Source organism: Puntigrus tetrazona, chromosome 7 (genome assembly GCF_018831695.1).
Source record: "Puntigrus tetrazona isolate hp1 chromosome 7, ASM1883169v1, whole genome shotgun sequence".
In the NCBI taxonomy this organism is placed as follows: domain Eukaryota; kingdom Metazoa; phylum Chordata; class Actinopteri; order Cypriniformes; family Cyprinidae; genus Puntigrus; species Puntigrus tetrazona.
The window spans coordinates 1,198,273-1,213,191 of NC_056705.1; the positions used below are offsets into that span (position 1 = coordinate 1,198,273).

At 39.0% G+C, this 14,919-nt stretch overlaps 2 protein-coding genes across 2 annotated transcripts in view; one reads left to right on the forward strand and one right to left on the reverse strand.

The window, feature by feature from the left end:
• The window catches only part of poln (polymerase (DNA directed) nu), a 46,988-nt gene extending 42,803 nt beyond the window's left edge, over window positions 1-4,185 (forward strand). The window contains exon 26 of the mRNA XM_043243871.1: window positions 289-4,185. Coding sequence (XP_043099806.1) covers window positions 289-381 — 93 coding nt within the window. The 3' untranslated portion in view covers window positions 382-4,185. The remainder of the gene's footprint in view (window positions 1-288) is intronic.
• nat8l (N-acetyltransferase 8-like) lies at window positions 4,123-13,941 on the reverse strand. Its single transcript, XM_043243875.1, has 3 exons — window positions 12,982-13,941; window positions 11,429-11,593; window positions 4,123-7,850 (listed from the first exon to the last, which is right to left on the reverse strand). Exons 1-3 carry the CDS (start codon window positions 13,466-13,468, stop codon window positions 7,483-7,485), a joined length of 1,020 nt encoding a protein of 339 aa, XP_043099810.1. The 5' UTR covers window positions 13,469-13,941; the 3' UTR covers window positions 4,123-7,482.
• Window positions 13,942-14,919: the final 978 nt, after the last annotated feature.

The following is a 14,919-nucleotide window of genomic DNA, read 5'->3' on the forward strand; positions in this document are numbered from 1 at the left end:
AGTAACAAGCCGTGATCTATTTAGTTTCTTCCTTGTTGCTTCAGACACATTTTATAGCTCTAATAGAAGCCTTAATCATATCAGAGAGACTTTCAAACAGATTGATCCACTATAAAGGTGATTCATTGTGTCATAGGGTTTGATTGGTAACCTAATTAAGCTTCACTGCATTTCGAGACGGCATTTCCTTCTACAGCCTGGCTTTAAATTACCGTAAAATTAAATGATGATGTAGTAGATGTAGATCAGGCACTCTAGTTATCACAGTTCTTTTCTGTCTATTTTCAGGTGCCCCTCAAAGTCTCATTGTCCACAGGACCATCATGGGGTTCACTGTGCGACATGAACCTCCCCTGCAGCACTACAGCTACTTCTCTCTGAGTCTCCCGCTCTTCCTCTCCATCCCGTAACTATGGTAACCGGGCAGCTGCAGTTCCCAATTCTTGTTTCTCGTTGATGTATCTGAGGGCAATGGTAGGAGCAAGCTGGATCGTACCAGTTCTTTTGGGGGGTGGGGGCTTCTCTTGATTCATTTTTATCCTTTTACTGTTTGATTCAGTTCTTCTTCTCCCTGTTAGAAGCTAGTATGAAAATTGAAATGGCTATTAAATCTGGGTTTTTTGTTCATTTACACTGTTTCTACATCTTATGTTGACATGCTTTTCACAAATAAGAAATAGGGGGCCTTTGACATAAAAACAACTTAATTTCATACGTTTTATTTGGTTTTTGAGCTTGTGGTGCTGCTATCTGCTGTAATGAAACGTCTGTCTCCTGATGAATATTAATAAACTCAGTCCTCATTTAGTGAGTCTCGCTCACTCCATTTTAGACCTGTTAATCTGATCTCTTCCGCTTTCACGGCACCTTGCAACTCACTTAGCAGCAACCCACTGGCCTTTCGCTGTATCTCTGTCTCATGTGTACACAGTCCACATACACACTGACCCAGATTTTCAGTGTCCGTCTGTGGCGTTATGTCTTCTGTGCCCCCTCGCAATACACTCTTATCAATACAAACACCCTTGAAAAATCTTTCAGTCGTGGTTCTTGTTGCTGTTGTGTTTTCACAGGCGGTAACGGCACAGATGGCTATAGCCCCCTCTGAATGTCATGATATCCCTGAAAGCCTATTCTTAAAGGTCTGGTGCTGAAAGTAGAAACATATTACCCTGCTAGGTCATGATCTGTCTGTTCTCTTAAAGTCATTAATTAATGCTCAGCATCACTGAGATTTGGTATAAGAGAAGATCCTTTAGGATGTGTAATGGGGGGTCAGTAATGAGATTAGTGGTATGTTTTAAACAAATTATTGAGTGTTCCATATTACTTAAGGCCAAGGACTGTAATACAGTGGGCCTGTTTACATTTGGTCACTTAATGCATTTTCTCTGATCAGATATCTGATTTATTAAAACTGTATCAATTATTTACGCTTCGCCTCCTAAAAGTGTCTTTGCAAAATGGATCCATATCCATTCCTTAATTCCCTACGCTATATGTAAATTAAACAAATTTAACAAAAGTTCACATCAACAAAAGCAGATATTTTTATTCACCACCAAGGCCTAAACAACAAAATGAAGATAATGTGTGTTGAGCATCTAAGTCTTTATTTTTTTTAGTTTGTGCTCTGGTTTGCTAAAGAAATACTCAGCTACTTATCTGTAGCGACTGTATTAGTTGTATTAGTGCTGTCACATCTGGCTATGACATATTATATGTCCTGTAACACAGCTCTCATACGTTTATTATTTTAATATTTTGTGATTAGTAAAATTTGCATGTGTAACAGCCAGATGCATTTCCATTTTACACTAAACGGTTTGAGCGATCAAGACCGTCTCTGAAGCTTTTCAGAGAGCATTTCACCTGGTCTTTTTTAGGATCGGATAGCTATTGGATCAGAGAAAACGCAATGAAGTGACTAGGTATAAACAGGCCCAAAGTTCTGACTTTGTTTTGACTGAAATCAAAGGTCTCTTCAAAGACCACTGCTGTCGATTCACGTTTCAAACTATATTGCCATAGGATAAGGTAAGCAATAGTTTTGCCCTAATTCAACTAGTTTGTAACTTTTGTGTGTGCATTTGTTGCTTTTAAAACTTGTTCAGACACACATGTACAAGCTTTATGAATCGTTCCTTTAATTGATACAGTATGTACATCCTTTTCTTTCATAAATCAGGAAAACTTTTCTTTACATCTTTACAAAGTTCCTGTGTACTGAGGAAATGAAAGAAAAGGGGGGTAACTTAAACAGCAGTTTAAAATAAACTCCAAAGGAAACTCAGGCAGTACAATGATTTCAGACTCAAAGAACCAGGTGATCACTGCAACCAAACAGGCAGAGCAAGGTCAGATTCACCATAATGAAACCCTCAAGCTCAGTTCTACTCATCCCTCATTATTATACTAGACTCGGCCCCATTTGTGGCTCCTGACCCTGCCTCCATGTATGGCTGCATATCATTTCCCTGCTGTGCTTTGTGTGGGCTTGTTTCTATAGTAACAGGCAGCCAATGACTGAAATGTGACCACGCTGACATAAATGGGGCAAGTAATACCAACTTACTCCAGAAATTGTAAACATGAGCAAAGAAAAAGTGTTACTGCCAACATGTGAAGTTATCTTTTAAGTGCCATACATTTCCAAAGTATTTCCAGGGATTTACCCGTAAATTAGCAGTAATTTACAATAATTAGTAACCCACCAGCACTTTACAATGCTTCTAAAAGCCCATAATAAGTCCTTAGAGGATACAGGGTCTCTGAAAGTTGCTATTGCTCTGACTGGCACAAACATAAGCTGATTGTATAGTTAGAATTGTGTCTCAGTTTGCAGTTGTTTCCCAAAGTGTATTGTTGTTGTTTTTTTCTTTTTTGTAAACATCTTAGTTATATTCATATAGTTTCTGTTACAAAATGATCATAAAATGTCCCCAAATGCTATTTACAGTAAATTACACTTTACAGCTTTACACATATTAAAATGTTAATAAAAAAGGTTAATTGTTTTTTATTTCAAGAAAAATCATAAAAGCTTTATTAATATGAACCTGTGCGTATTGCGCCATTTGTAAAACTGGTTGCGTGGTTTAGATTTCTCATGTTTTGATCATTGTCACAGATTTTTGGAGACTGTACTCCTTGTGAATCAGGAGACAGTGGATATTTGAGACTGATCAATCGTGGTTCAGAGCTTGGCGCAACTTTCAGAGGCCCATGACACCCAGTCACAAAGGTTTTTTACTTATTTTTGCAGGCGTCACATCAGTACAACATAAACACCGTAAACTGAAGAATTCAAGATGCAAGTAAACATGTTAGTTGTAATTAGAATCGAGAAAATATAAAACATAATGAGAATATACAAAAAAATAAAATTCACATTCACACCTTGTCAGGCCTTGGCTTGCCTGTGGTGATGTTGCTGTGCCAATACTAATAACATCTGAGCGACTGTCACCAGTAAAGTATGAGGGATTGAACATCAATGCAGCATTTTAACATTTTTATAATCTCATGGATCTTATGTGTTATTTTTTTTCAACTGTGATTCTTTGTATTATTGCTTGATAAAATGGCACATAGGCTTGATTTCCAAATGAATTCTACAAAGAAGAGTTGTGACAACATCTTAAAAGACAAACGGCAAAAGAAATGTAATGAAATACAGCAAATATCTCGACTTTGGCAATCATGAATTCAAAAAAATACTGTTAATGCATTGTAGTGGATCGTAGATAAGCGTACGAGACAAACTTATTTAGAAAAAGAAAATAACCATACAATTGTGCAACAAGTGCCACTAACTCCTTGCCACTTGAAGCCACAATTAAGGGAGTGCTTTCAAACTAGAAAATAAAGGGAGAAGGGAGCAGCTCCACACTTTGATGCATTGGCTTGATCCATGCATCACCTAAAGGGTGTCAGTGATGAAGCAGGTCCATCTACCATTGTGGATTTTCTCGGACTCCCTTCTCCTCCGTTAAGTCAAACATTCTTAGCAGCCATCTCTTTCATGCAGGTTACCAAGGTCAGTCTGAATGCCTTATCCTCAACTGTTCTTTCAAACGAACACTAGAAATGTATATACAAAGAATGCACTTTATTTCTGTGTTGTTGTTGTTGTTTTTTTTTTTTTTTTTTTTTTTTTTTTTTTAAGACTTGGGTAAAACCCCAGCTTCTTATCCTTGCGTAACAACTCGGCCGCTCTCTTGAGCACTGCTCCAACTTTCAGAGACATTCACTAGCCAATTGAGTCACCAATCTAAGCCCACATATGACACACTAACTGTATACATAATCCAATTTAATTGAGCCTTTAGCATGTGCAAAAGTTTTAGCGTGTGCAAAACTAGCAGCATGATCAGGAACTGGTCAACAGGTTAGTTAAACACAAGCAGTGATCATGGTGTTCTAGCACTTGCTTGCAATTTTAGCATTACAATAAGGCTCTCTTCAATCTGGCAACAATACATGCACCTTATACATGAAATCCCAAATCCCATGCTAACTGCATTCAGAATAATAAGATAAGGATTTTCAAGGCAGTTGCACTACATTATAAGAATAACACTCATAGCAAAAGTCCTCGAGTACATCAAACGCTGTTCGAATCGGGATCTTCAATCTACGCAATACATTGCTGATTGCCGTGTACATTCACATCTGCCAGCACTATGGTAAATCCCATTAAGACATTTGTGTGATTTTTTTTTCCAGTTGATCTGATACTGATTTCTAAATGTTGGATTGAATACAACTTCGTGCTCCTTATGCATTTTCGTCCTGTGTTACATTTATGTGTTTGATTGTTTGTGGATTGTTTTGGCCTTTCACAGTTTAGCACAAATGTTTCACAAGATTTCAGTTAAGCAATCTGTAACATGTTTGCTTTAGGTTTACACTGCTTTGCATGTTGAAAAATATCCCATCATGGATTTTAATCAGCCCGACCTTTCTTCTTAAGGATGTTATGTGCATTCAAACCAGCGTAACTGGAGTCAATTTTAAGGGAGACAGGTGAATGCTATGTCTAATTTTGACTGGCACACGCAACTGGCAAAGCTGTGTCTAGTGAATCGCTTTCTTGGTGCCTTTTTGTTTCAACCCACATGGCTAAAACAAAGACGTCCTCGCAAGTAAAGTGAGAAGTGTCACCTAACTGAACTGCAGTCAAAGCGGCGCATTCAGATTAATAATTTTCAAGGCCTTCTTACGAGAAAAAAGGACATTTCACCATATCCTAAACGATGACAGTAAGAATTTTAGAATGAACTGAAATTACATAGAGATATCAAAAGAAACGGCTCCACTTTTAAGACTCGCCATGTGAAAGATGGTATTTTCTTGCTCATTTTTCCTTCAAAGACGTTTCATGCAACAACAATTTCTTTGAACAATGAAACACACATATTTGTTATATGTTCAGTTAAAAAAAGAAGCTTGTTTTACATAGTTTTAAATATACTTCTTTTCCAGGGCAGGCACCGTACGCACAAACCAGGTACAGAGGCATGCCACAAACTTGCATTGCTTTTGCATTCTACTATTGGCAGCTGTGATGTCATTGAAGCAGCAAGCTGGTGGGTAGTCCTTTTATTTGCTTGACCCCGCCCATCTCACATTCTGAGCCATGCCCACAACTCTCCACACTGCTACTGTGACATCACAGAGGGAGGGAGGTATGGGGATAGTACAAGCTAGAATGGGAAAAAGGCAGCGCAACAAGACTCCGTGGCGCATGCAGAGATGGGGGTGGGGTTGAAAGGTCGGGGACGTAAGGGAGGGAGAGGTCTGGCCCAGGGTTGCAGTCAGATATTTGGATGGGGGTGGGGTTAAAGTCGAGGAGAACTGACGATGTTCATGTTTGTTTATTTTTTTAAGTTTTTTTTTTTCTTCTTTTTTTTGCACTACATGTTACTTCTATGTATTTTAGATCACATTTAGTTTCTTAACTTTATACAACATTATGTCACAGATGAGGCTCGTTGTGGTTTTATCTCTCCCTGTGCTGGTACTTTGATAGGAGGATAAAGACAGAGAGAGATTATGGGTATGTCATATATATGTATTCAAACATTTTACATATACATATTGAATAGTTGCTGAATATAAAGCCTTATATTTTGATTACTTATACAATCCCTTTTTTGTAACATTTATCCAAATTTTGATTTGTGCTCAGTTAGATTTTGGTTTTATCAGTTATATTGCTGTTTTTATGCCACCCAAGTGGAATTTGAATACACTTAGAGTCTGATTGCATTTGTTTTTGCTTTCTTTGTATTTTAGATATTGCATCGGAGGAGCAATATCAGACTGGGAAGCATGACCACAATTTAGTATATTTCCCCAAACCAGAATTGTGAAATTACCCACAAAGTGTACAAAAGTTTAATCCAGGCATTAAAGCTTCATCAAATCTGTACACAAATATGTGCTAAAATTGGATCAACTGCATGATACAGATTATCACAGTATATGAAGTGTGTGTACTTTTAGGATCATATTTAAAGTATTTTTTTTTTCTAGATTTCAGAAAAGTGACTTTTCTGTAGCAATTATATCTGTAAACGCGCGTTTCACTGACTGATGCTTTTATGTCAGCCAAATAAAGTGTAATGTTATCTTTTTCTTTATCATTCTCTTCATTCATGAAAAACATTTATGGTTTTCTAGTAATTTCTGACCTTAATGTTGATAATGTGACTTAGCACTAGGAACTTAGTAATAAAATAAAGATTGTATTGCAAAGTTGTTATCGTAACCTATTAAATGGGGGTGCTTAGGAATAGAAATATATTGGCTTCGTAATATTCCAGATTTCTATCAATTTTTGTTCAATGGTTAGACACAGTTAAAAATTCTGTGCTTTGGACTAAAAAATACAATTGGATGGACTGTTTGACTCCACCAGACTGCTGCTGTTGCAAGTTTCAAACATTCTTCCTCACGAGGAAGGTGGCATCTGAAAAGGTGGATCAAACCTTACTACCTCCTTCCCTCCAGTTTCCGGTGTCCACTGGATCATGAATTTTTGTCTATAGTGGTCTGTGCTACCCTGTGGATCGGCCTATAGAATGGTTTGGAAAAAGGTCAGAGGCAGAACTTAGCTGCCTTGACGTGTTTCAAGGGGGAATCTGTCACTGCAGACAAATTTACATTTCTATCCGATTAAGATAAACTCGTTTGGGGCTATTCAGATGTTCGTGGCGTTTCAGGGCAAGATGAATAAGAGCAGAAACATCAAAGGAATGAAACCCCCTAAAAAAACAATGATCATGAAAAGAAGTATAAAAATTAAAATGAATAAAAATAAAGGCTGTAGGAACAAATATGACTTTTTAAAAAAAAAAAGCCCAAAACATAAATAAATAGGTAGGAGAAAAGGACCGGGTCAGTGGGTGGTTCAGGGTCGTTGCCGGCATCGTTGTTTATATTTAATCTTCTGCGCTCACGTTAACTGTCTGTCTCTCACTCTTCATGAAGCTGCAATCGGTACCGGCTGTAGCGAATCTGGAAGAAGAGCCTCTCCAGCAGTGAACGGGTCATCCCAGGCAGCGTGTAGTCCTCAGTCTCTCCCACTCGCCGGAAACCCAAAGACTCATACAGCTTGTGGGCGGCCATCTTGACTGCAGTTGTTCCCAGAACCACGGCCGAGTAGTTGTTTAACATGGCAAATTCTAGAACGCGTCGACCCAGGGCCTTGGCGATGCCTTTTCCACGGAAGTGAGAATCCACTGACATGCGCCGGAGTTCCACGGTGTTGTCGTCTTCTCTGCCTTGCGCTGCCACGATGCCCACGACCTGGCCTTGCAAAACTGCCACCCAGAAACAAGAGCCTGTGGGAAACAAAAAACAAAAAGAGATTATCAGTTTTGTCTTTTAAGTAAACCATTGACAACTATTTGAAAATGTCTTTATTTCATTTAAAGTGAAGGATAAAGAGCTTTTTTTGCCCTCTAGTGTCATGTGTTTCTGAATCTAATACTCATCAGAGACGCTTATTAGAGCTGCTTTTCAACACCTCTTATCGTTACAACATCAGTACGATAACGGATGAGAGGTTATTAAAGCAACCATGCTACTATGCAACATCCAAGTAAAACTCTTTTCAGGTACACCCTTCTCACGCGACCAACCTTATGTATTTTTAAACTCTGGAAATAAAGTTACGTTGACCTGGAGATATACAGTGATGTGCATTAGTGTGAGTGCAGCTTACGGACAGATATGAATTATGAAACCGCATTTAAGTGAAACAGTGTAGTGATCTGTATTTATGGATCAAGCCAGTCAAATTCAATTCCAATTGCCCGGATTTGCAAATGCCCAAATGTGCTATTAATAGAATATAGCACATGGAAGACATATTTCTGATTAGCTCATTGTTATCTTTATCGTTTTGCAGGAAGAGTCATAAAATATGTGCGCTATCAAAACTGTTGAAATGTATTGGCGACTCCCATGATGTGACAAAATTAAAACCCGTTTTGATATGCTTAATTGCTGATTACAAACACTGACGACTTGCCTTAATTCTCAGAATTGCCAACTGGGGGAATCTGAGAAGTGTTTTTGGAATTACCGTGCATGTTTTTCTAGTTGGGTTTGTCAACTATCATCCGTAGGTCAGATCAGGACAGGATTGTGGCATTTTTAAACTTTTAAATGACTTGATGTTCTTTTCCATCGTGCGTGTTAGTTGATTCTTGGTAAGAATAATCTTTATAAGTCTATTAATTTCTCAGACATGCTCATTTCTATCTCCCAAGATTATTTATTCTGTGTTAGTTGAACATCAAGTAGAAGAACCACAGAAAATACATCAGGTCCTGCATAAGTGTAATATTTATTTAAACAGTTGCGATTTTTCTATGTTAGTAGTAGTAGATGTAAGTTGTGAGATTCTAATACTAAGAATATCACTGCTATGTTGCGACGTATTGCTATATCACACAGAGAGGTGTGTGTCATGACTGCATTAGCTTCAGGGCTGAGGAGCACTATTAATCACAGTGTGACTGAACGTCTTGCTGTACGCTCATTAGTTTAACTTCACACACACACACACACACACACACACACACACACATTTGCACAACCCCCTCCCCAGCTGTCTGATAAATGCTTCCCTTGTATATGCGCAAGGCCACTAAAATAGCCAATAATATTGAACAACATTTTATGATCCAGATGGATCAAATTAAAGTCCAGTCTCACATGAATTCCTGCTGAATAAAGGAAATTAAATGTTTTACAAATACCATTTGACCTAGTCAGTAGGTAGCATAACGAACCTGCCAGTATCTGTATTCTCGTATAGTAAAGTGATATTTTTGTTATCTTATAAGTGTCTGACAGGCATTCTGTCCCTGCAGCTCCAAATAGGTGTTTAGCGCATTAAAAGAAACATCTATCTTGCCCTGGCAAATAACCCATATATTCCATTACCGTTCCTTCCTCAGATGCAGAATTCCACATTAGCATAGCAAGAGAGAAAATCCCTTGGGAGAATCCTTTGTCTGCATGCTGCCACTAAACAAAACTACCATACATACTCGCAGCGGGGCTTTGATTCACACCTTCCCCCATTTCCTGACCCCAGACTTCAGTTCTCTCTTTCATTTGATGCAGGGCTAAATGAGAAGCCTGTACTGTCTGCACCGTAGACGAACAACTATTTTCATATGAAGAAATACTTTCAGTCAAAGATGCATTTCATTTAATAAAGGCGTTTAAAAAAATTAACGTTTAAATAAGTTATTTAAATAGTTATATTGTGAAATGTTATAATTTCCAATTTCAATGTAATTTATTCCAGTGATGACAAATCGTAGCAGTCTTCGGTGTAACGTCGTCCTTAAGAAATCATTCATACGTGAGGATGCAGTGCTTGAGAAACGTTTATCTGTAGTTATATAACATTTATTTATACATTTATTTAAAATGTTCGTTGTTTTTTAGGATTCTTTATTGAACAAAGTTCACAGGAACAGCATTTATTTGAAATAGACATTTTCTTTACTGTCATAAATGAGCAATTAACGCATCCTTGATTAATGACAGTATTTTTTTAAATCGTACAAACAAAAACAAAAAATTGTAGTGTGAATGGACTATTATGATAAACTTGTTTTACAGATTTTTAACATTTTCTATATATATTTTTTTTCTCTATGTGTTATATAGTTTTTATATATATGTATATATATACACAATATATTTCTGTCTACAACAAACACAGGTCCAGATCTGTTATACGTGTGCGCTAGGGCTGTAAAAGAGAACCTTTTAACCTTCTAACGGTGAATTGGAGAGAGCACTCTGACCAGCAGCATCTGGCTGTTTGGTATGACAGCTGTTCTGAATTTGACCGTGAAGTGCTGCAGTCCTTACACTAACACCGAGGAAAGCCCACAGAGTAAGAAAAGATTTCAGCCACCCAACACTCAATCTGCTCGTGCTATTACCACTGACAAGCAATCCCACAACACCAATCATAGACAACTACGTTCAAGAATACTTTGTGCCTGCAAGCCACAAGCAAACCTCTTTCCAAGTGTACGTTTAATAATATCTGCAGTATTTATTATTATTTTCACTGCTGCATCACAATCACATAGTTTGTCTCCTAGCTGTACTGCACCTACTGCTAATGTATCCAGCCCCAAAAAAAGTATTTGTTCTGTTTATCACTAAATTCTATGTCTGTTTGTGCTTAAAAGTTTGTTACGAGAAGAATTGTTAGTTTGTTGTTGTTTTTCGGTGTACATTAAGATTTGAAGATGAAAAATTCTTTGCTGCAGTACAGTTTGTTTCAGCATTTTTCCTCTCTTCAATCAATAGGTCCACATGACTCCAAACAGTTATCCTCAAGAGCCGAACAGAGAGAGACTTTCTGCATATTTCATGAGTCTTCCGCATTAAAGCTACACATCAGCTATTCATCCCCTCTTGGACTCCTAAAGTGCAGTATTTAACCTCAGTATCGCAGGTACCGATCCTGAGAGTATTTGTTCTCTGTGAGATAAATGTGTGCTATTTGGAGGCTGTTGTATTGTGGCATGCATGTACATCGAACTATTTTTTCTGAAGTAAAATACTTTTAATACTTCAGTAGTTTACCTAATATATATATATATATATATATATATATATATATATATATATATATATTACATGTCAATAACTTCACCAATACAATGAATCTCTTGCACACCACAGAATCTCCAGATAAACCTTAAGTTTATACATTCAAAAGGGCCGTATTTTGTCCTTGCAAATGTAGCAAAACATGTTAAAAACCTAGTTGTGAGAATGATTTGTGTGTGTGTGTGTGTGTGTGTGTGTGTGTGTGTGTGTGTGTGTGTGTGTGTGTGTGTGTGTGTGTGTGTGTGTGTTTGAAATTACATCTTACCTGTGGGTTTCATGTAATATGCCTCAATGTCAGCCATATCAGTATGCAGAGCACAGTCCAGGTAGTTGAGAATGACTTTTCTGCTGTAGTAATAACGTGCACCCATTAGAATAAACGGTGTGCAGAAGGTCAGTGTGAAGGATTTGGTCATAACATAGCACATTACTATGGAGAAATGGAAGAAAAATAAACGACACCTGTCAGAAAAGAGAATCAAATGTTTGATTTTTGGCAGAGGAGAGACAAACAGACATCAAATGTGCACACACTAGGAGTGTGCAGACAAACCCTGAGCAGTGAGATGCAATGCAAAGTAACTACACTGTGTATCCTGCTCAAAAAGAAACAGGCAGTAGCTGTGTACATTTACACACGGGCTGGAAGTGTAATGGGCAAAGGAGGGCGCTGTAACGGGGCTGTAATTAAAGCCGAGGTAAACCGAGTATGCGCGCGTCGAGGATGTTGACGCAAGATGGCGCGCTCGAGTACGACTGTCTCGCTGCGCCACTGTGCATGTTTCACGTCATGCGTTATCCACACACTCCACTGCAACACGATGCGCACGGTTTACTGTCAACACAGACGTGCTTTCACTCCAGCATACTGTCAAATGCGCTCACGGGGTCAAAAGTTAGCCTTCGTGGTTAATCGATCTGGGAAGCAATCGTCGCGCTACGTGTGAGGCGATGCGGCGTACTCTCTAAGAGCATGGCATGTAAGTTTATGGACACTGTTGGAACACCTCGTTTTTTGTTTTGTTTTGTTTTTCAGCCGTTGTGGCATAAGTACATTTTCAGCGTGGCGTGCGAAACGGTTGCTGTCTAGCCAGATCGCCGCTGTGCTCGGTTACACCGCCTGTAGTTGAAAACCACTGAAAATGATTAGTAAGCATGGAAAGGAAATGGATCAAGTTCCACGTTATTAATTCCCTGCAAAAATAAAACGTCATGTAGAGATTTCAACAGGCAACAAACACAACTTCGTGCACTAACAGGAGGCGTATGTGGAGAACGCTCTTGCGCGGGATTCATTCATTCATTCATTCATTCATTCACCGGTCCCGCATGCTCTGATCTGCTGCTGCCTTTGTGACTCCTTATTCGCTGGGATGTTTTTTTTTTTTTTTTTTAACGAAAAAAAAAAAAGATTGCAAGATTACGTGCTCTGAAACAAAAACAGTTTTGAGCATAAAAATAATTGAACTGATTGGGTTCGTCGTTTAAGTTCGATCCTTTCATTGTAACACAATTAACTTTATATATATACACACATACACACACACCTCTGTATATATATATATATATATATATATATATATATATATATATATATATATATATATATATATATATATATATATATGTATGTATATATATATATGTATGTATATATATATATATATATATATATATATATATATATATATATATATATATATATATATATATATATATGTATGTATGTATGTATAACTCAAACAGCTCAGAGCTTATTTTCACATGTTGCAGAGAGAACCGTTACGCTCATCGTATACCCACGGTTTGACCACATACCTGTGAGAAAAGCATAGATAAATTGGGTTCTAGTTTGCTGCTTTAGACCCCGAAATGCCGAATTGGGTATCCGCTCCATGATTCCCTCGGTGAAGATCCGGCGCACCTCCTCATGGTCTGAACGTTCAAACTCGCGAATAAAAACCTGGTCCCGTTTTTCCACCTTACTCTCGAGCGCACTGGCGGAAGGCGAAGACGACGTCCACATTTGCGAGGAGGAAACTATAATTGAATCTTTTTTGGTCCCAGCTATGGCCTCGTGATCGTCTCCAACGATTTTAGTCTCGCAAACCATTTTGGGAGACGAACAATGCATGCAACTGGCCTGAAATGAACTGAAATTGGGGAGAAAAAACAAAAGATGGATGATGGTCTTCTTTGTTATGGAAAGAAAAAAGACTGATGTGCTACTGCAACCCTGAGCTTCCTCACGACCGAGACTTGCCGGTGCATCACAAGCGGTATTTATAATGCGCCAAAGCCGCATTCAGATTCTGGGGTGTGGGTGTTCTCCTCATCTCCCTGATTGGATGCGGCGCGGTGCCACATGACGGCGGTGGGAGGCGAAAGCACAAAAGACACACCGTAACGTGTCTTTTTGAAACAAAGTGCTTTTTTGCCCCCGTCAGTACACCGGCGAAATTCCTCACATGTTTGTGTTTTGCGAGGAGGGCGAACCCACGCCTTCGTGTAACGCGCGCGGTGTCGCCGTGGACCCCGCGTGCGATTGCGGTATCGGCAACGTCACGACGATGCTGCGCAACACCGGTCTGCGTGCGTTCACGGCACCCGACCTGGGCTGCACATTTTGCAAATATCGTCGGGTTTCGTCTCGGCGGCGTGCGCGGGACTGCGTGTTTTACGCGTGTGTGAGTGACACTTTTGCTGCACTGCTGTGTTACGCTTGGGTTTAAGTTCGTCCAGCACGCCCCTTTCTTCCTCAGCCCCCAGATGCCCGTGGCCATGTGCGCTGATTCTAAGCGACTTCTGACACCTTTGTCGCTAAGTCGCTTACGAATACGATCAGTCTTTGGCGTTTTGCGCTTATATACGGAATACTATAAAACACGGATATTTAAAACATGCTGTCAAATCCTTCTGTTCGAGGCTGTTTCTTTTTGTGTTTCTCAAAGGTGCTGCACGCGCGCGAGAGACACACGTATCAGTTGTTTAGGTGGCCACTAATAATATAGCTATGCGAGACGTTTTATTTATAGATTTTGTAGAAGTATACAATTATTGATTTCTAAAACACACGAAAGTGGTCTTGTTTCATGTACAACACGTTTATGGTGCGTTGAATCAGATGCTGAAATCAAGATGCTTATAAGATTGATATCTACAAGATGTGAGGTAGCAAGCTCTTTTTTGGATTTCCCCACATGCTTGGTTTGTCTTTCATTTATTTCTGTCTCAAAAATTGAACAGTTACTCCTGCTTACGTGACGCATGTCTAGATTACGTCGGTGTCTAGTTTTTAGGATGTCCTAAAGACATCGCCTCGATTTGAATAAGTTCGCATTCCAGGCGTATTGTACAGAACTAGTTTAGACTGGATCGCCTCCCGCCCTTACTCTCCCAGCCCCTCCCCCTCCCGGACGAGAAGAGTCGTCTTTTTTTCTTAATGTCCGAGCAGTTATATCTTGCACGCTCTATAATGCGAAATCGACGTCCCTCAACAATTAAAAAAAGCGGGGAAGAGCGGGTTTTATAGCTCTGGTGAAGATGCGGCGTTTTCTCAGCATCAGCATCTGCGTGCACGCGGCCGGTTGAGGTTCCAGCGGGCATGCGCGTTGTTCAGAGTGAAGAGTAACTAATGAGAGAACAGCACTCTGCCCCGGTCCCTTCATTTTTTATTTATTTATTTTTTTTTTTTGCATAGTTACTGTGAAGATGATGTCAGATTGAAAATGTACACTGTTAAAATGAATTCGGAAT